The sequence below is a fragment of the Mirounga angustirostris genome, unplaced genomic scaffold (genome assembly GCF_029215605.1).
Source record: "Mirounga angustirostris isolate CCGP_5_RB_7025 unplaced genomic scaffold, mMirAng1.0.hap1 SCAF_1, whole genome shotgun sequence".
Taxonomy (NCBI): Eukaryota; Metazoa; Chordata; class Mammalia; order Carnivora; family Phocidae; genus Mirounga; species Mirounga angustirostris.
The window spans coordinates 141,124,642-141,147,202 of record NW_026991709.1 but is presented as its reverse complement, the minus strand read 5'-3'; the positions used below and the strand labels follow the sequence as shown (position 1 = coordinate 141,147,202).

Sequence of the window (22,561 nt, the reverse complement as noted above, 5' to 3'; positions counted from 1 at the left end):
TATCCATTATCAGTTTTCTGTATCTGTATGCTAAGGCCTTAACTTAATTTTAGGCTTACATTAATTTCTCTGATCTGCTTTCACCAAAATATCAACTGCTTTAACTTTTCCTTAGATATAAGTTGCACTTTTCCTAGAGAAAATTTGATGGTTTTTATTCAGGGCTAGTTTGTGATGAAGTAGATGAAGAAAGGAGTAGAACTCCATCCTTGTCAAAACGTCTTGCCTGCTGGTATGTCCTAGCTTTTCCTTTCTACTGAACTTTTGCCCGCTATTTAGACATACTGTCATGGAGTAGTTAGAATTACTTTTTTTTTAATTTCTGAAGATTGTTAAAATGTGCAGATGAGATGCTGGAGTGAATAATTAGTTCTGGAGCATATGGCTATTGGCCTGTTCCCATGAACATTCTGATGAGACAAGCTGAAGAGTAGGTCTCAGAGAGAGACCTTTTGATAGGAGTTTGAGATGAGCTCTCTTACAGTAGCTGGTTGGGGCTTTTTCTAGATAGACTAAAGAACTAAGTCAAAGGTAATTCAGTATCCAGTTGTATGGAGTTTCTACAGTAGATGTTTATGAATAAATTGTTTTGACATCATGTTCTAGGCCTGATGATCATACTTCATACTCTGAAGGGGACTAGATGGAGTAGAGACATGAGCTTCAGTTTCCTCACTTCATTTAATTATCACTGTCTTAACCTTGACATATATTATTGACTTGTCAAAAGTTTTAGCATGTGTTTGATTAGTGTTATATATTTGAAAGTTCCAGAATGACAAACTTGTACTTTAACCTAAACAGAAGATCAGAGGTAGTGGTGATTAATACATTCTGAAACAAGATTGGTAGGTTTCTTATTCTCATTAGCATAGATCTTTGAAAGTAATTACTGTTTTTAAAAAACTGTTAGTTGTGCATCTTTTGTATTAGGTTTTGTATTATCAACATTTTACTAGTATAACCTTTATGGAATTACAACAGATGTAGAAGGCAGAAATAATAGTTAATGTCCATCCTTTTTTTAGTGATGAGGAATTTAAATCCACCTTCATCAAACTGGGAGGTGGAAAAGTTGAGCTGTGACCTGAAGATCCATGGTTTGGAACAAGAGCTGGAACTGATGAGGAAAGAATGTAGTGACCTCAAAATACAGCTACAAAAAGCCAAACAAACGGTACTACAGAATTATTAAATTGAGAAATTCAGTATTCTGTGTATGCTATTGCTAGGATTTATAACTAAAGATTAAATCATAGAGTTAACATATATTATAACTACCTAGAGAGTTACATTCTCTGAAAAATTTACCTTTATCTTCCCTTTTAATCATTTTGTCTAAAATTTGATATACTGTATACTTCTAGCATAATCTCAGAATTATATAGTTTTGTTTTAAAAAGCTCATTTTAAAAAAGCTTACTAGTTCATTTATTAATTTATTAAAGCTATTCCTTTTAAATTCCTTTTCCTTCAGTTTCCTTAAGTCATTTTTTTCTGTAAAGTTTTTAAGTTTATCATTTTAATTGAATAATTTGATTAATATAGACACCACAAGAGACAACTTAGTTTTTAGAACTCTTGAAAAGAAAAAACTTGACAGAGTCTACTAATTTTCAAAGGTCTCAATACTTTTGGGCAACTTCAATTTTCAGCAAATAGCTGAGATTTTAAGAATTGGGGGGAAAAAGTAAAAACAACCGTGCTGAGCTGCTGAAGTATGGTTAGCCTGAAGTCATCCACTAAAACACAAGTTGCCTTTCAGGTCCTCACCAAGTCTGTTCACTAATACTTTACATTGGTTCTAACAAAGTTGAATACAAGTTTTTAGATGTCATGACAGTGCTGAAGAGAAAAAGAAGAAATGGTAGAGAAAAAGAGGAGTTGTGAGAGCAATGTACCAAATGCAAAGTTTAAAATAGTTGTTGTAAGAAAAGTTTAGTAGTCTAGAGTCAAAGAGCCATTATATACATTCATGTATTTTAAATAAGGTAACCAGTTAGATAATTACTTCTCAACCGTTTTGCCCATCACAGCATTCTAACCCCATTGAGGAGCTGTGTCACCTACCCCAGGTTTCTTTTGGGATGCCAATACCTAAAAAGACACTACTTTCCGTATTCCCTGATTGCCAGCCAGGACATTCGTGCCTGAATCCCAACTGTCCTGACATCCTGCATGACAGCCACGCATTAAGAATAATATAGCATTCCACCTTGGCCTTAGCCAAATTGATTCCTCTGAACTGGACAATGAGAACTTGTTTTCAAGCCCCCAGACCCGGTAAAGGGGAAACACTGTAGAGATAACTGTCAGTTCCTGTTAGGGCAAAATACTTTTTTTCCTACTTAACATCTGAAGTTAATTTCTGCAGTTACATACAGTTCCTTCAAAGGCTTCCAGCATCCTATCCCATAAGCTTAGGTGCCATAGCCCCTGAGAAGCTGGCTAGCTGGCTGGCTGGCTGGTGTACTTGCTTGTTTATTTATTTTTTTTTAAGATTTATTTATTTATTTGAGAGAGCGAGAATGAGAGAGTACATGAGAGGGGGGAGGGTTAGAGGGAGAAGCAGGCTCCTCGCCGAGCAGGGAGCCCGATGCGGGACTCGATCCAGGGACTCCAGGATCATGACCTGAGCCGAAGGCAGTCGCTCAACCAACTGAGTCACCCAGGCGTCCCTTTGCTTGTTTATTTATGTACGTTTTTCTTAATTTTAATTTTTAAAAATATTTTAATTCCAGTCTAACATGTACAAGTGTTATATTAGTTTCAGGTGTACACTATAGTGATTCAGCAGGTCAGGCCTGGTTAGTACTTGGATGGGAGCAATTCTATATTAACTGCTCATCATGATAAGTGTACTCTTAATCTCCTTCACATATTTTACCATCCCCCCCACCTCCCCTTTGGTAACCATCTAGTCATTCTTTATAGTTAAGAGTCTGTTTTTTGGTTTTTCTTTTTCTTTGTTCATTTGTTTTTTAAATTCTGCATGTGAGTGAAATCACGGTATTGGTCTTTCTCTGACTGGCTTACTTTGCTTATTTGCATTATACTCTCTAGATTCATCCATGTTGTTGCAAATTGCAGGATTTGATTCTTTTTATGGCTGAGTAATAGTCCCCTTTGTGTGTGTGTGTGTGTGTGTGTGTATACACACTCATGGTAATTCTGTTTTTAACTTTTTGAGGAACTTCCAGACTATAAAGTGGATTACACCAGTTTGCATTCTCACCGACATGCATGTGGGTTCCTTTTTTTCCTCATCCTTGTCAATACTTGTCTCTTACGTTTTTTGATTTTAGCCATTCTGATAGGTGTCAGGTGATATCTCATTGTAGATTTGATTTGCATTTTCCCGATGATGAGTTAATGTTGAGCATCTTTTCACGTGTCTGTTGGCTGTCTGTATATCTTCTTTGAACAGATGCCTATTTAGGTCCTCTGCCCGTTTTTTTTTTAATTATGTTATGTTAATCACCATACATCACATCGTTAGTTTTCTATGTATTGTTCCATGATTCATTGTTTGCGTATAACACCCAGTGCTCCATTCAGTACATGCCCTCTTTAATACCCGAAAGTCAGTCCTCTGCCCATTTTTAATTAGATTGTTTTTTAGGTGCTGACTTGTGTAAGTTCTTTATATGTTTGAATTCTAACCCTTTATCAGATATGTCATTTGTCAGTATCTTCTCCCATTTAGTAGGTTGTCTTTTAGTTTTGATTATTTCCTTTGCTGTGCAGAAGCTTTTTATTTTGGTGTAGCCCCAGAAGTTTATTTTTGCTTTTGTTTCCCTTTCCCAAGGAGACATATCTAAAACAATGTTGCTAAGGCCAATGACAAAGAGATTACTGCCTATGTTGTCTTCTAGTTTTATGGTTTCAGGTCTCACATTTAGGCCTTTAATCCATTTTGAGTTTATTTTTGTGTATGGTGTAAGAAAGTGGTGCAGTTTCATTCTTTTGCATATAGCTGTCCAATTTTCCCAAAACCATTTGTTGAAGAGATTGTCTTTTCCCCATTGCATATTCTTGCCTCTTTTTTCATAGATTAATTGACCGTATAGGCATGGGTTTATTTCTCAGTTCTCTATTCTGTCTGTTTTTGTGGCAGTACCGTACTGTTTTGATCACTACAGCTTTGTAGTATATCTTGAAATCTGGGATTGTGCTATCTCCAGCTTTGTTGTTCTTTCTCAAGATTGCTTTGGGTGTTCAGGGTCTTTTGTGGTTCCATACAAATTTTAGTATAATGTGTCTAGTTCTGTGAAAAGTACTCTTGGTATTTTGATAGGGATTGCATTAAATCTGTAAATGGCTTTGGGTAGAATGAACATTTTAACAGTTTGTTCTACCAATCCGTGAGCATGGAGTATCTTTCCATTTGTTTGTGTCATCTTCAGTTTTTTTCATCAGTGTTTCATAGTTTTCAGAGTACAGGTATTTCACTTACATGGTTAAGTTTATTCCTAGGTATTTTATTATTTTTGATGTAGTTGTAAATGGGATTGTTTCCCTAATTTCTTCCTGCTACTTCATTATTAGTGTATAGAAATGCAACAGATTTCTATATATTGATTTTGTGTCCTGCAACCTTACTGAATTCATTTATCGGTTTTAGTAGATTTTTGGTGGTGTTTTCAGGTTTTCTGCATATAGTATTCTGTCATCTGCAAGTAGTGATAAGTTTTGCTTCTTCCTTACCAATTTGAATGTCTTTTCTTTTTCTTGTCTGACTGCTGTGGCTGCCATTTCCAGTACCGTGTTGAATAAAAGTGGTGAGAGTGGACATCCTTGTCTTGTTCCTGACCTTAGGGGGAAAGCTCTCCATTTTTCCCTCTTGAGTATTATGTTAGCTATGAGTTTTTCATAAAAGGCCTTTATAATGTTGTGGCATGTATCTTCCATACTTACTTTTTTGAGGGTTTTTATCATGAACAGATATTGAATTTTGTCAAATGCTTTTTCTGCATCTGTTGGAATGATCATATGGTTTTTATCCTTTCTCCTGTTCATGTGATGTATCACGTTGATTGATTTGGGAATATGGAACCACCCTGGCTTCCCAGGAATAAATTCTGCTTGATCATGGTGAATGATATATTTTTTTAATGTATTGTTGGATTTGGTTTGCTGGTATTTTGTTGAGGATTTTTGCAGCTATGTTCATCAGCGATATTGGCCTATAGTTCCCTTTTTTTGTAGTATCTTTATCTGGTTTTGGTATCAGGGTAATGCTGGCCTCATATAATGAATTTGGAAGCTTTCCTTTCTCTTCGAATTTTTGGAATAGTTTGAGAGGAATAGGTATTAATTCTTCTTTAAATGTTTGGTATAATTTGCCTGTGAAGCCATCTGGTCCTGGACTTCTGTTTGTTGGTAATTTTTTGATTAATTATTCAATTTCATTGCTGGTAGTTGGTCTGTTCAAATTTTCTATTTTTTCCTGATTCTGTTTTGGGAGATTATATATTTGTAGGAATTTCTCCATTTCTTCTATGTTTCCTAGTTTGTTGGCATATTATTTTTCATAATATTCTCTTATAATCCTGGGTATTTCTTGTATATGTTTTCTCTTACTACTTTTAAAATTTATCTTTGTCACCACTTTTTGCCGTTTTAGTTACTATGTGTCTTGCTGTGGACCTCTTGGGATGGGGGGCTTTCTGTGCCTACTGTATCTGGATTTCTGTTTCTTCCCCCAGATTTGGGAAGTTTTCAGCTCTTCTTCAGCTTTTCTGCCTCCTTTCTTTCTCTTCTTGTGGGGTAATTAGGCCCCTCTGGGTTTTCAAAGCCAAATGTTACAGGGATTCGTTTTCCCTGTATGTGTTCCCCATACCTGGGGTGTGCATAGTGTGAGGGTCTGTTTTTCTTCCTTTTCTGTGCCAGTGGTGTCCCTTCTTCTGCGGACAGTCCTTTGGGTGGGTGTGCTTAGCTCCTGCCTGCTATTCCTGCCTCTTCAGTATGGTCTCCTCTTTACTTTTTGCTGTGGGATCCTGGGATCGAGTCAGGATCTGTTCTGTTCTGCCAGTTCTCTGGGTTATTGACACTGATGTGGATGTTATCTGGTTGTATCTGTGGAACGGGGTGAGTATAGGATCCTTCTCCTCTGCCATCTTCTTTAAACAAAAAAAGACCTCTAAAGATTTTATGTAATTGAGAGAGAACACGAGACAGGGGGAAGGGCAGAGGGAGAAGCAGACTACCTACTGAACAGAGAGCCCAACGTGGTACTCAGTCCTAGGCCCTGATCATGTCCTGAGCTAAAGGCAGATGCTTAACTGACTGAGCCACCCAGGTGCCCCTAGAGGCTTTTTTTTTTTTTTAAAGATGTGATTGCAAGAAAGATCTGTACCTGGAAGCTCTGAATTATAATTGTCAGTAAATAGATTTTCCTTGAAAGGAAAATGATAGCTTTTTACATAATGGATATTTCCTTATAGAGTAGGTAGCAGTACCATGGAATTGTAAAAAATTTGGCTTATAATTATGGTGTTGCTTATTAACTATGTAACATTAGGAATATCATTTACTTCTTCTGAACTTGTTTTCTTTAAAGTAGACTTTTAAATATCTGTTTTTTCCATGAAGGTTAGATAACATGTAACACATTTAGCACAATGCCTAGTATATAGTGTATTCAGTAAGTCAGTGTGTGTCAAAAAAACTTAAGGTAATCCAGAAAAGCAGTACTGTTAAGAGGGTGTGTGTGTTACAGTTCAGTTCTTATTAGTTACTCTTTCCCACTAGATGGTGCTAGGGGATTTGCTTTTAGTTTAATTCATCTATCATAAATCATAGAGACATTTGAAGGTAGAAGAAACTTTAGAAATTTTTCATTTACTGCTGAAATGGCATCTGAAAGACTAAGAAACAAGAGTTTAATAAAAGAGGAATTGTTTTAAAAAAATTTAAGGGGTGCCTGGGTGGCTCAGTTGCTAAGCGTCTGCCTTTGGTTCGGGTCGTGATCCCAGGGTCCTGGGATCGAGCCCCTGCTCAGTGGGAAGCCTACTTCTCCCTCTCCTGCTCCCCCTGCTTATGTTCCTGCTCTCGCTGTCTCTGTCAAATAAAATCTTTATTTTTTTTTCTTAAGATTTTATTTATTTATTTGAGACAGAGAGAATGAGAGACAGAGAGCATGAGAGGGAGGAGGGTCAGAGGGAGAAGCAGACTCCCCGCCAAGCAGGGAGCCCGATGCGGGGACTCGATCCCAGGACTCCAGGATCATGACCTGAGCTGAAGGCAGTCGCTTAACCAACTGAGCCACTCAGGCGCCCTAAATAAAATCTTTAAATAAATAAATAATAAAATTTAAGACTTCGTTCTCAACCTTCATAGGAACTTCTTTGACAGGGTGAGGGAGGGATTTAAAATTTAAAAATGCTCACAACTAAGATAAAGAAATGAACCAGGAAAAGGAAGAGTGGAATGCTTAAAATAAACTTATCAGAGGTTCCAAGTTGAAATCTTGATGTTGTTTTAAATTTTGTTCAAAGATATTGCTGATCAGAGTCCCCTTGGATGTGGGAATCAGAGAGCAAGTCAGGGAGAAAAAATTATGTTCACTTTATTAATCTTATATCTACTATAGCCATATTTACAAATATTTTTGAGGTGGTATTTTCTGTGAAGCATTTTATAACATCTTTTAAAGTGTGAAATAGCATCCCTACATGGATATAATAATGAGGTGGGTTTTTTTTTCTGGGGGGGGGGGTTACTCAGTAGATTACTGTTTGGTATTAATGAGATCAATGAGATAATGAGAGTCAGTTCCACTTATGGCCCTTTTAAACTTTCCCCCAGTATCCAGTCATTTATATTCAGAAAAGTTGATCCTTTGGAAAAAAAGACACTAGGGCCAACAAAATTTAGAAAACACTGGATCTTTAAAATGGAGTTGGGTAGAGGTCTCAGGTACCCAATAATAGCCCATTTAGTGACTCACAGTGTGCTGTTATATGTACCAAAGGTTCTGAGAAGTCCTAAAGTGTAGGAACCTATTTAAGTTGAACAGTGTTTCCCAATATTTTGTAACCATGGGCCCCTGTATATGTGAAATTTCCACATCATAAGGCACTAGTTGGGAAACAGATCTATACTTCTTAACAATTACAACTTTAAATTTTTTTTTTTTTTAACAAATAATAGGATCCATCTCAGGAAGACAATCTGAAGAGCAGTGATCTCCAAAGACTGAGCATTTCAAGGTATGAACATTCTTCAACATTCAGAAATAGCATATTCTTCCGTAGGCCACTTTGTATAGCTTACCTAGATTTCTGTTATGATTTAACCTTAAAAGCAAATGGATACTATTTGGGTACTGCATGTAATCTCTGACCACAGTGGATTTATAAAAAACATTTAACTGCTCTTCAACAGTTGGCTTGAACTTTAGTAGAATGGTATATATTGTGAGGCCTCAATATTTTAGATAGGGCTTTAGGGAGCTAGCTGTGTAGAAAGTATTCTGTAATCCTGATTTTGCATGAAGAATTATACATTTCCATATACAGTAGTACCACCTTGTCCTAAGGGCAAACTTGGACCACCTTAGTCTTTGGTATAACATGAATTTTAAGAGAACTGTCCTCCTAGGGTAAAAACAAAAGTAGCTATAAGAGTTCATGTATATTACTTTAACCCTTTTTCTCTTAAATAGATGTCATTTTTATTTAAGTAACATGTACTGTTTCAAATTATCTTATTTTACATCCCTTCTGTATATGGATTCTTTCATCCAATGAAAAATAGTGAGTTGACTTCATTGTTGGATCATTTGGCTTCTAAAGTTTACTAGTCTAAAGTAAATAATGTGAAATGGCTCCTTCCTATTCCTATCAAAAAACCTAATTGAGAGAAATGAGCAACTAGGGCAAACAATTTGAAGATTGCAGCCAATCTTCTAGATCCAGGGGGTAGCAAACTTTTTCTATAAGGGACTAGCATATTTAGGCCTTGTGGGTCATAACACATCTCTCTTGCAACTATTAAACTCTGCCATTTGTTATGCCTTCAAGTTGCATCTAACTTTACCAGCAAGGAACTTTTTCCTTTTTAAACAGTGTGTCTAGGTCAGTGTCCATGTAAATTATTTCTGAAAGTTGTTTAAGATATATTTATCTTAGAGAGAAAGGCGTGTGTGTGAGCAGGGGAGGGGCAGAGGGAGAGGGGAAGCAGACTTCCCACTGAGCATGGATCCCGACACAGGGCCTCTGTCTCACCACCATGAGATCATGACCTGAGCCGAAACCGAGTTGGATGCATAACCAACCTAGCCACCCAGACACCCCATATTTCTGAAAGTTTTCTTCTTTATCAAAATTATCTTTTCTCCTGTCAACCCAGGTTTTTTCCCCTCATTTTGTTGTATTTATCAGTTTTATAAGCCTTTTCAAACCATTTTTGGATAGAAGCAGGGAACAGAGAAATATGTTAGAATAAGAGTACGTCAAATGAAAGGGCTATGTATATTGTGTATTAGGGATACATGATACAGAATGAGACTTCTGCTTCCATTCATGGGAAAATTTACATAATTTGGTTTACATCTACTGAGAATAACTCAAAAAGCTGCCTCTCCCCCCAGATGTCTTTAAAGACATCATATAACTAACAAGATAGTGAGGGATCTCTACACCAGGATTTAAGAGGATAAAGGTACAAGGAGATGAGTCTAGTTTTTGAGGCTGCCCAAGTCTGTAATTTTGGCTTCAAAGTGCAGTTTTGAATTCTCTAAAGCTTAGTATTAACTCAGAGTATTAGCTGAGAGAAACAATTTTTAGAAAGATTTGCCTTAAGTTCTCCACTCTGAGAGTTATTTGTCTGCTAAAAGAACTATATAATTAAAGCATGTCCTAATGGCTCGCTAGTGCTCAAAGTATATTTATGGTTTTATACAGGTTGGTTCGCATTTATTTTATGTAAACAATATGAATTGCAAAACTAATTAGGTTTCCCTTTTCTGGTTAGTAACTAGAAAACTAATAACCAAATTTGTAGTTTATTCCTTGGTAAACTTTTTATCACGCATTTTTATGTTAGCCTCATTCCTAGCTGCACTTTATCTTGTTTTTCCTTCACCTTACCATTTATACCTATTCCCAGTTTATAGTCCTGTATTTTTAAGTTACGTCATCACTTTTAAGTGGAACAACTCAGATGTAAGTTTACTACATTAGCAAAAAGGTACATAGGAGTGTTTCCACAAAACCTTTAAGTACAAGTTTATATATTTTTAAGGATTATTTTTTTTTTTTAAGATTTTATTTATTTGAGAGTGAGCAAGAGAGAGAGAGAGCATGAGCGGAGGGGGAGAAGCAGAGTCTCCTGCTGAGCAGGGAGCCTGATGCGGGGCTCGATCCCAGGATGACCTGAGCCAAAGGCAGACGCTTAACCGACTGAGCCACCCAGGCGTCCCAGATTATTTTTCATTTATTTGTAAAGCACCCTTTTTGGGAAAACTTTTTTTTCATATTTCCTCCATTATATTGCCAGGCAAATGAGGTACCTCATATAGAGTGAACCTTTAGTTACCGGAGGCCTTTTATATGGTACTTACTGTGTACAACATCATTTAACAACAGCCCAATCAGAAATTTGGCCTGTTTCCTGCCAGTGTTCGATTTGGTGTTAGCTTTAGGTTGTTGTTCTTAAACGTATCTAGGTACGGAGTAAACTTACACTGTGAACTTCTTAAAATGTAAATCTTTAGGAAATATGGATGAGGTTAGTGTTTTTCAAAATGTGCTGTGGGACCCTTAGTGGTCATGAAACTTTGTGTGTTGAGGTAAGTATTTTATACAAATATTGAATAAAACAGAATAGAACATACCAGATTGTATTAAACATAATAAGGGGGTAAGTATGGTTTCTCATAACTTGTTTTCTTTGGGTTGCAGTGTAAAATGATTCCTTGCTGGGCCTCACAATCAAAAATGTCTAAAAGACTCTTGGTTGTGGGGAATCACAGTTGTCAAAATATACATTTCTAAATCTTTAGCTCTTGGGTAAGATATCTCATACTTTGATTTTTGTTTCTCTGGGGAATGTCATAGTTCAGTAAATTTTCAGAAGCTAAAGAAAAACACAAATGGGTGAAGTAAAAAATTAGATTTTTCTTAGACAAGGAATACTCATTTCACTATTGAAGAGTCTTGAATATATAGTGTCAATTAAGAAAACTGGGCTTTTACACAATTTGACTTCGTAAGCAGGACATGAAATCTGCTTATTCACATCTCAAGGAGGAGGTACGTTACATTTAAAATTTAGAGGGTTGAAATTTGAGGTTAAGAAGGTTTTGTTGGCAGCCAGCATATTGGAGGTGCTTGGTAAATGTGTGATGAAGATGATGGTAATAGTGATATGAAAAATGTTACCCCAAAAAGGCAGCAGGCAGTCCTTAGACTGGGGATAATTAAAAGATGGCTTTGATCAGCAACATGTTAAAGAGTATGGAGTAAGTTCTCCTGAACCTGTTTCCTCGCGCGGAAAATGTGGTTACCCAGCTTGCCAAGTTGGTGTGAGAACATGGTTGAGCATTTATTATGTTAGGCATTTCACCCATCATTTTTTTGTTTCGTCTATTTTATTTTGTAGGGTTCTCATTTGGGATGCTTTTTAGTGTTGCATCTCAGTGCTCGTTTTATAATTTCTTGTATATATATATATATATATACACACACACACACACACACACACCTATACATATATATGCACCTGTGTCATTTAAAGCAAAACTTAACTAAATTCATACTCCTGGTTGGTTGGGGAGGGCGGGGGCACAGCCAGCCTGTACAATTTCAAAAATATCTGGGTAAGTGAAGGTTAACTGGAACTCTGCTGAAGATTTGTGGATGACAGTTTGCCTTTTCCAATCTCACTTAAGTAATGTTTAAGTACTTTGTTCAAATAGAATTAATTTTTTTTAACATACTTTGAGGACTGTAGCACTTTAAAGTGACTGTTATTACTTTGTTATCCACAAGGGGGAGAGCTTATACTTGGTAATTTTTTTTTTTTTTTTTTTTTTTTAAGCTGTAGTTTTTAATCAGGTGACATTAAGGGCAAAAGAAAAAGACTTAGATGTATGTTAAACTTGGTGACCTAGTTTTTAGTTTAACCTAGTATATAAGCAGTGTTCACTAAATTGAATTGGAAAATGTGTATTAGACACTGCTTTAACACTTCTATTATAATTGTTTTTATTTTACATGCTTAGCTATTTTGAATGATTAAATGTGTTTGATACTCTAGGATCCAAACACAGTCTTGGGTATTTGCTTTTCTTTTCTCAAAGTCAGGTACTGATTTACCATCTCATGCCAATAATTAAACACTATTTTTAAACTGTATTATTCATATCATGACTGTCTGCATGAATTAGCACATATACAGCACTTACCCTTACTGCTATATAATGTAACTCTTTGGAAAGCATACTGAATACCCACAATTGCAACAAGGAACCAACAACTCTTCACACTTAAGACAGGTTCCTATGTGAAACATTCATTGTAGCATACATCTCAGATGTTTACTGGTGAAGTGGAGGTGGTTAACTAATTTTTGTGAAGTAATTATTTCACACTTATCAAAAACCTGCAAAAAGCTCTGTGATTTTTAATAGACTACTGTTTGACAAATGACATTTACAATAGACTAAAACATGTGGATTTTTCCCGAAAGCAGTATATTCTGCTTCTAGTGAAAGAATTGTAGTCTGAGTGGAATAGAAATATCTTGACCAAAAAAACGTATATAAGCTTACATTCCAGAATGATGGTTTTTGAGTAGGTCTGTTGCATTGTAATTTGAATAGGATATTAGATTTAGGTATCAAGAGTATTACCCCTTGGTTTGTTCAAAGGTTTTTGTGTATAGCTAGATAAAAACTGACATCTTTTCTAACTTGATTTACTTATTAAATTTACGCCAATATCTTTAAGAGGCAGTAACGGTCATTTGAATGCTATGAGATCAGTTGTTTTTATACTTAACATTTTACATATTTTTGTATAGCAAAGTAAGAATATAGAAGATTTCAGTTTATTTAGTTGGCAATTAAAAACCAAAAAAAAAATCATGAATATCCATGTTTAATGGGAGAATGAAACTTTTGCAAATTAGGTTTAAAATAACTTAAACTTGTCAAATTATGAAAATGACTGGCATTTATGAAGTTTATAATTTGTTTCATATAATCCTCTCTCGCTTCTTTTCCCTTACCAGGAAATCATCTGGCTCTTCTTGTCTTGTGCTGTCATGTCACATTGGTTTAGAACCAACAATATGAGACAGCCCAGTCAAACATAAAAGAATGAAATACATGAAACCTAAATTTTAATGTGGATTTGGGTATATATTCAGTTGATACATTTCAATTCACAACGTCAAAACCAAATAATCAAGAGATAAATACAAATTAAAACTCTATACATGAATAAATGTCACTTTATTTTTGATCAGATTTGTAAATGAAGGCCATACCCCTTACTTTTGTAGTCACAGCACAGCACATGGTAGGCTATAATTAATAAGAAACTTCACTGTAATAATTTTTGTAATACCCTTCTGTTTAATATAGTTCAATTAATGGCTAGAAATTAGGTCAGTATTATTATGAATAAGATCTTTTTACTTGTTTTAATGCCCTAATTGTATTTGTTATTTAATGAGGAAGTTTTAATTTATATCATCTCAAAACTAATTGGAGCAGAAATGCAGATATGCTCATTTCTACTTTAAAGTCACTCCTTTCTGTCTATAAAGAAAATTATAACCATTAACTTTTTTAAAAAAAACTGTATTTCAGTGATAATATGCAAAATGCATACTGGGAACTGAAGAGAGAAATGTCTAATTTACATTTGGTGACTCAAGTACAAGCTGAACTACTAAGAAAACTGAAAACCCCAACTACAATCAAGAAAGGCAAGTTAATGTTTGCTGGAAACCACTGATGCCAGCCAAACAGCTTGAAGAGCAACTGGCTATTGTTTCTTATCGAAATTTCATCAGATGATTTTGATAAGCCAAAGTATATATAGTATGTTCACAGCCGACCTATTCTCTGCTTTGGCTTCATTCTCATACTGGTCAACTTCACACATAAAGGTGTTGCTGATGTGTTTTTTCTTCAGTACTGTATTCTTTTCCCCTTGTGGCTTTTTTTCTCAGCCAAGTGTTGCTTATGTGTATAAGGCTGAGGTGTTAAGTTGGCTCTAGTTGACCTTTTACCACAACTCCTTCTTATATTAAAGAGAGACCAAGACACCAAAAGCTATTTTTCATTCCAGTGCTACAGAACATATCAAAGACCTAGCTCTTTAAATTGTTTTTGAAAAAAATTACTTTGATGAATTCATTGGGTTCTTTTCATTTGGTAAACTTTTATTTCCATAAAGGATAGACTGTTTAGAATGGAGACTAGGTATTATCCCCTTATCCCTTTCAATGAAATGAAAATTTTCATTGATTTGCTTTTCCTATGTAACTGCTTGGCTCACTAAACTTTTTGAGTTTTGGGCTAACGTAGTAGTGGCTACTTCGTCAAAGCTATTTTTATACCTCAGAAAAATCAGTGCATTTGCACTTCTTATTACATAATAGGTATATTTCTGAAAAGTTGTAAATTTGAATGCCCTAAGTTTAAAGGAATGAGATGTGACTTTTTATAAAAAATAATCACCATCACCTAATTTAAAATTATATGCCCCTCGTATTACGCCTAAAGAGGGCACAAGAGTATTTTATAAATCTCCTCAGGAGTATTTACTAGGAGGGAAAAAGGAAAACTGAAGTCAAAACTCCTTTCAGTTTCATGAGAGTTATTTATGAATCAGGCAAACTAATATGGTGCCCTGGCAGGCTCCAACTTAATTTATGGTTCATTTTGCCCTTGAGTTTTTCAAGGGCAGGGTTACATATGAGGCAAATGTATGTTCTTTTAAAAGGAACGCAGAATAATTTTGTAGGGGGTTTTCAGTGAGGCTCTTTGTTTATATAATAAATACAATTTCCAAAGAATAATATAGGAGAAATGCTCTTTCCGTATTTGAAAATGACTCATTCTTGTGTCCCTTCTGAGCTGAAGGATGAGTCTTTTGGTGTATCAGACCATAAATTTTCTAGCACACTACAACAGTGGCAGGCTCACTCCTTACTGCAGAACTCAGTGCTTTGAGGAATAGAGAAGACTAAATCACCTTTTTTCCTAACCTACAGATCACTCTTGTCCAGAAGTTGAGCACCATTACTTCTATGTCTCCTCTATTCCTATCCCTCTTCCCAAGAAAAAAAGGGAATGAGCTTATTTTATAATGTGGTTCAGTGTCTTACAAAATTATAGATTGAAGTCTTTGTTCTAATTCCTAGCATTCTGTCCGAGTTGGTTAATTGGAAGGGGAAGAGAAGTCGAAGTTCATAAGCTCATACTACCATTATGCTGGCTATCACTAAATAACAGCTTTAAAGCAGTTTGTTTTCTAAGCCATTACGTGTGTACTAAACACATTCTTTTCCTTGACCTATTACCGTAACCATAGCAGAAATGTGTGTGTATTTAAGAAACAGGATTATTCTATAAATTTTATTCAAACTTTTATCCATAAAAGCCTTCGGATATATATTAAAACTTCATTTAGGCCTCATCAATTCACAATATAATTATTTCTGAAAAAATTTACTTTTAAAGCACCTATGGAAAAAAGATTTGAATAAGCAAAGGATATTGTATTTAACATTACTTTAGAACAGCTTAGTTTCCACTGACAGGTAAACAGTCTACAAACCTTTTCTAGCCACCTTAAGAGCCAAGAAGGGGATCCTTCCTGTATTTTAACTTTATTGGTTTCCAACTTCTTAAACTATGGAATTCATCTTCATTAATAATTCTGTGAAATAGGCAGGGCGAGATTACTATGTCAATTTTGCAGACAAGAGAAGTGACACCTGGAAGTAATTAAGTGATTTTAAAGTAAAGTCTCAATGTCAGTAAATAGTGATCCAGGATTAGAACTCAGATCATTTTTCATCTGTCAAGTCACAGTGCCCCAGTGATCACACTAATTTAGAAATGTTAGTTTTATTTCCAGTTCTAGATGTAACTAAATTAATGAAATGTTACATATTTTATGATCACAAATGCCTTGACAACTGACACTTAGCCTGTGTTTTCTTTTTAGCCTGTGCCCCAGTAGGATGCATGGAAGACCTTGGGAGAGACAGCACAAAACTGCACTTGGCGAATTTTACTGCAACATACAAAAGACATTCCCCCCTCTCACCAAATGGCAAAACTGTTTGCCATACCACATCTTCCCCTTTACCCGGAGATATAAAGGTTTTATCAGAGAAAGCAATTCTCCAATCATGGACAGATAATGAGCGATCCATTCTTCATGATGGTACTAACTTTCAGGAACACAACTCTTATGGCAGAAATTCTCTGGAAGATAATTCTTGGGTATTCCCAAGCCCTCCTAAATCAAGTGAGACAGCATTTGGGGAAACTAAAAATAAAACTTTGCCTTTACCCAACCTGCCACCACTGCATTACTTGGATCAACATAATCAAAACTGTCTTTATAAGAATTAATTCTGAAGAGATTCATGATCTGGTCATGAGGTTACTGTATCTCCCTCAGTGACACTCTCAAAAATTATTTAAACTGAAAGCAGATTTTGATTAAACTTTTGCAGAGTTCTTCGGTATATACATTTGCACATACTGTTCCACATTATGTAGCTGATTTTCCAGTATGAAAGAGCACCCTCCAGCTCCATGTTCCAGCTAAGAATCAGACATATGCTACTTATTAATAAACTTAAGGTGTTTCAAAGAGACAGTTCTACCTTTGATAGTAATTGTAAATAACAGCCTCTCACATAAAGAATGGAATTAAAATTTCTTAGACATGGTTTTATAAAGCATGTGAAATGCCTAAATATCCATTCATAAAAATAAGAGGCCATTAATATCTGAGAAAAATTGTAAGTTGCTTTGAGTTGCAAACAAGAGCAAATGGCAAAATGAATAGGTTATGTTTCTATTGACTTTATATTGCATAAAGATGAAGAGTGTTATAGTTGAATAGTAGTTATCTCTTACAGGTTATTCCATCTCCATATGCTTATTGTGTTTCAAAGTTTAAGACTTAAAAAATTTTTTTTAATCACAGTGTTAATACTTGAAATAACCTAATCATTGAAGCCAACTTTGTCCTGTACATCCCTCAACTCCTAACTGAAAAAAGTAATGAAATAGTTGAAAAACTATGTGGTGTGTAAACTATTATAATTCTGTAGTAGTCAATGAGAAGTATAAAGAGCACCACAAAGGTTTCAGTCTAAATCTGTGCCTTCAGTGGTCCATAATGAAAATCTAAGTATGTAACTGGATCAGGTAATTTTCTTCAAAGAGTCTATACCTGCTTGTTAATGTAGAGCAACTTATAAATTGTTAGTTTTTTTGAAATGTAACATTTTACTCATTGAGCTAGTGATTTTTTCATTAACCAAATTAGGAATTATAATTCTGTAAACCAAATTCTGTGCTGTATTGATATAGTACAATCATGAAATGTCCCGACTTTTTGATTCTAAGTGGCCTATCATTTATAAACAAGGATATAACAAGGATGGCTTCACATGGAAATCTATCTAAATTCTTGCAGGGTGGTAGTATTAACATATTAGTAATATAATGTATTAGTTGGCTTACACATCTTTTGCCTGAGATAAAGTGTTTCATGTAGGAGGCCTTTATCCTTTTTGATAGACAGTTTCAAATACCTTGAACTCAAAAGAATATCTCAGATCTCTTCTATATTAACTGAACAGCATACATACATAAACAATGTTCACTGTTCACCAGATATTTTTGTCTTTCTATTATCTTACTCACTTATTCAAGCTTGTCTGTGATTAATGGAATTGGTGTCAGATGCTGGAATTTATTCTGACCAATGAACACAGCTGACTCTAGGGAGTACAATCTCCTGCCAAGTAATAGAACAAAACCCAATATGCATAAAACAAATACAAGACTCCAGGCTTTAGCTAAAGGAAGCAACTACCTGTGTAATAACAAAGCAGCAGAAACTATTTCTCATGTGGCTGCATAGGCTATATATTCTATCTAATCTCTAATGTAGCTTACTGGTTTGCCTTTTTTTAAACCAAGGTTGGAAACTTTTCCTTTGTAAAGAAGTAGTATGAGATAATGGCTTGATTAATGTTTTGAACAATACCAAGAAATTGTTTAATTAAAATAAATTATTTTTGTTTGAAATTGAAGAGAATGTGAAATACTGTCCTTGCCTATATATTCCAAGGTCAGGTACTAATTGTTAGTTGTTCATTTGATACATGTTAACAGGCATTTGTCTTGTTAAACCAGTTCTTTTAAGTGGAAGAAACGTTGTTCCATCTGACCAAGAGGGTGGCTATCAAACAGGTATGCTAGAAATCAGTGGTTGTATGTTCTTTACAGGGTAAAGTGCTAAATAAATGATGTGTGGGACTCTAGTAAAGATTAACCGGGGCGCCTGGGTGGCTCAGTTGGTTAAGCGACTGCCTTCGGCTCAGGTCATGATCCTGGAGTCCCTGGATCGAGTCCCGCATCGGGCCCCCTGCTCGGCGGGGAGCCTGCTTCTCCCTCTGACCCTCCCCCCTCTCATGTACTCGCTCTCTCTCATTCTCTCTCAAATAAATAAATAAAATCTTAAAAAAAAAAAAAATTAACCAAAACTCTTTTACCCAGCCACAAATTTAAAAATGTGTGCTTTATGATCATCTCCGTTGTACGTAAGATTCAAAGAGAAAAGAGAATGGCCCATCTGTAGTTGGTATTTATTTGAGATGGAAAAAAATTTTTTAAAGATTTAATTGAGGGGGTGGGGGGAGAAAGAAAATCTCAAGCAGACTTCCCACTGAGCGCCAAGCCCAACAATGGGGGGCTGGATCCCAGGACCCTGAGATCATGAGCTGAAAAATTTTATGTTGACTTCATACTGCTTGAAATTTGCTCCAAAGGGCCTTCCCTGGAAATTTCTTTAATCTTTAGACTTTTATAACCCAGTTCACATTTACATAACAGAACAAAGAGAACACAGGTAAGGACAAAAAGCCACTTACTTCCTCTTGATCTCCCATTAGTGAAAATAAAATTTGCATCTTCTCTAAAAGGAAACGGAGATTCTGCCAAAATGGAACCTAATTCCTAAGCAGAGCAGGGGGACATATCTATGTGAGACAATTATAAAACCAAGTAAGTAGGGGAGAATTCAGACTTAAAGACCTGAGACCAAATCATACAAAATCTATCATCTGATCCGGAGAGGCTACTTCAACAAGGTGAATCTTTAGGGGAAGAAAATCTGTACACTGTTTCTTAACAGAACTAGTATCAGCCAGAGGTATGAATGAGCAAGCAAGACAACAACTGAGGCAGCTGTACTAGTCAGAGAAGTAGACAAGTGTGGTGGCTAGGCATGGATATCCTGAAAGCTGTGATAAATGATTAGCTTCTGACATTATAGAAGAATGAACATATTTATATAACCTACTGTCCAGCACCTGTGGGGAAAGTGACATCTACATAAATGAATTTTCCACATAAAATTGAAGGTGGCTCCTCTGATTCTCATCCAAATTATAAATTAGCCACAGATTATATATTTTACCAGCTTTTTAAAGCAACTGCCTTTTCTTCATTTGCACCATTAAAAATAAAAATTAAGGTCCTGTGCTCTAGGAAATGTACCAATACCAAAAGGCCAACAGAAGAATATAGGCTTGTTTACTCCTATGGTATGTGGTCTCTAGGTTTCTATATTTGCTTTGCTTTTATCTGCTCTAGTAATCTTCCTTTTGATCTGTGGCCTGGGAAAATGTGGTTTCTTTGGGTTTCAAGTAAGAGTAAAATAGTTCTTTGAGCGGTTCACTTGAGTAAAGTATGGAACTTGAACATCACATTGGTTCCTTAGGATCCCATCTGCTTTAAACTAAGTCCTTAAAAAAAAAAACCTCATCTATTTTATGGGATTGGGGTCAAAGTTAAATCTTGTCCTAGTATGTAGTAATTTCTATTTGTGATTTTAATGAAAACTATATATATATACATTTTTTTTTTTTTTAACTTGGAAACTGGTTGCCATGGCTCTAGTGAAGAATTAACAGCTCACAGAGGAAAAGGAAAGCAAGTTTGGATATAAAAAAAGCTCAAACTCGAACCAAATTATTGTACTTGGACAATTTTTTACATTAGCTCCTGAAATCATTAAAATATTTTCGGGGCGCCTGGGTGGTTCAGTCGTTAAGTGTCTGCCTTCGGCGCAGGTCATGATCCCAGGGTCCTCGGATCAAGCCCCGCATTGGGCTCCCTGCTCAGCGGGAAGCCTGCTTCTCACTCTCCCACTCCCCCTGCTTGTGTTCCCTCTCTTGCTGTCTCTCTCTCTGTCAAATAAAATCTTTAAAAAAAAAAAAATTTTTCAGTAGCCAAATTAACAGGTCAAGGAATGTAATAATTCATTTTAGGAAATTTTCCATCAAATACGTAAGTAAAATTAATTCATGTGTAAGTACTTTCTTCATCTGTTTCCAAATAATCCTTTACTACTACTAACAATAGCCATTAAAGAGCATTTACCACATCCGAGGCAGTGTCCTACATACTCTACTTACCTGCAATAATCCTCACAATAACTGAAAACTATTTCCATGGTTACATAACTAGTAAGTGACACAATCAGGAAGGATTCTGATTCATCACTATTCTGCTATACTGCCTTGTTATTAACTTTTGACGGCTGTCCATTCCTACTTTCCTTTGGTTACTTCTGGTCCCTATGATTAGCCACTGGACGAAAGTAATATAAGGTCTATATAGAACCCTAAAACTCAGTATCTGTTACAGAACTGTAGTTGAAAAATTTACAAAAAAATGCATGACGAACAGGCGGACCATATCCCATTTCACTATTTACTACTCCCATCTCATTTGATAAACTTGACTTTGAAATTTAAAAGGAAATCTTTATTATTTCCATAATTTAGGATAAAGCAAACACTTCTTTGAGTCCATTATTTTAGGTGATAATGATTTCCACGAGTATCAGAGCTAAGTATCTGAGTAATTGCCTACATGCTTGTGGGAAGTTTCTGTAGCCTTTTCTTGGCAGGAATTCCAGTTTTTCTGAATTCTTCCCTTTCCTTCAGGTATTCCATTTTGCATTCTTCATAAAAGGCTGGATCATTATAACTACAAGAAGGAAAAAAAATCTTTAAAAAAAATGAAACTGCAAGTGTTCAATATAAGCTTACTTTAATAATATTCAGACATTTCATCAGGTGCAATCTTTAGAAGTAGATTTTAAGAAATGGTCATAAATTTATTGTAAACATTAGGCTATCAAACTGGTTAAGAGGGCGAAGGGGAAGACCTAGTGGTTTGTTTTTGCATGGCAGGATAGAGCAATGAGAAGCACAGCACCTATCCTCAAGGAGTGCATGGTGTTCTTGGACAGGTAAGTAAAGGCTGCACAACAAGGAAGTATACAAAGTGCTGTCCCGGAGGCATGGCCCAGTGCACCATGGAGACCTCAGAAAGAAGTGGGGAAAGGAGAGATGGCAAGCAGAAGTGCAGGAGTTGCACTTTGAAGGACAAGAGAAATCCAGATTGCATGTACACTGGAAAAGGCACAAAGATGAAAAACAAATGAAGAACTGCAAGTAAATAAGTACCATTACAGCAGATTACATTATGCACGTAAGAAAAAGGGCCTGGGATGAAGCTAGACTGGGCAAGGGCCACATCATGAAGGTCACTGTATGCCACACCAAGAAGTCGAAATCTATCCTGAAGGCAATGGGACAATATTAACAGAGCAACTCTGAAGATCAGTTTTGTGTCTTAGATGAATCTGACAGCATGTGACAGGCCAAAAGGGGGCAGCAGGGTTAGACACAGGATGCCCAGTAAGAAAACTACCACAATTATCCAGGAAAGAATGATGAGGGCCTAAACTAACAGGAGAAGTTGGGATTAAAAGGACAAAATGCATCTGGGGGAGATTTAGGTAATAAAATCAATAGGAAATTACCATTGAGAGGAGACAAGATTCTAAATTCTAGACGCATGATGCAGGAGGAGGAAAAGGAAGAGTTCAGTTTTGGATCTGAAGAGTGCAATGTCATGACCTATAGGAAGTAACTGAATGCATGGGTGCAAACAGCTTTCACAGACATAAGCGTGAGGAGAGAACCGGGAACCCACTTCAAGGAATCGGTTAGGGAAGAAAATGCCGAGAAGAATAAGATATTGGGGGAACAGGAAAGAGTATAAGGGAAGCCAGATAGAAGGGAACTTTAAGGAATTTCTGGAGGGAAGCCAAGAAAAAAGAATGAAAAGCAATTCACTGCATTTGGCTATCTGGAACCCACTAGAAACTTGAGGAGGAGCAGTCTCAGTGGAAGGGGGGCAGAAGTGAGACTGCCTTTTACTACGGAATGAAGATGAGACAGAGATAAAAGAGAACAAGCATTCATGTTT

The 22,561-nt window shown here is 36.0% G+C and overlaps 2 protein-coding genes across 4 annotated transcripts in view; one reads left to right on the top strand and one right to left on the bottom strand.

The window, feature by feature from the left end:
• AZI2 (5-azacytidine induced 2) overlaps positions 1–17,818 on the top strand; it is a 40,875-nt gene extending 23,057 nt beyond the window's left edge. For all 3 annotated transcript variants that reach the window (XM_064588889.1, XM_064588894.1, XM_064588900.1), the window contains 4 exons: positions 1,029–1,177; positions 8,155–8,213; positions 13,823–13,941; positions 16,194–17,818. In XM_064588889.1, the coding sequence (XP_064444959.1) occupies positions 1,029–1,177; positions 8,155–8,213; positions 13,823–13,941; positions 16,194–16,606 (740 nt within the window). In that variant the 3' untranslated portion in view covers positions 16,607–17,818. The remainder of the gene's footprint in view (positions 1–1,028; positions 1,178–8,154; positions 8,214–13,822; positions 13,942–16,193) is intronic.
• A 3,206-nt stretch (positions 17,819–21,024) lies between these two features.
• The window catches only part of CMC1 (C-X9-C motif containing 1), a 93,264-nt gene continuing 91,727 nt past the window's right edge, over positions 21,025–22,561 (bottom strand). The window contains exon 4 of the mRNA XM_045903917.3: positions 21,025–21,271. Within this exon, the coding sequence (XP_045759873.1) occupies positions 21,151–21,271 (121 nt within the window). The 3' untranslated portion in view covers positions 21,025–21,150. The remainder of the gene's footprint in view (positions 21,272–22,561) is intronic.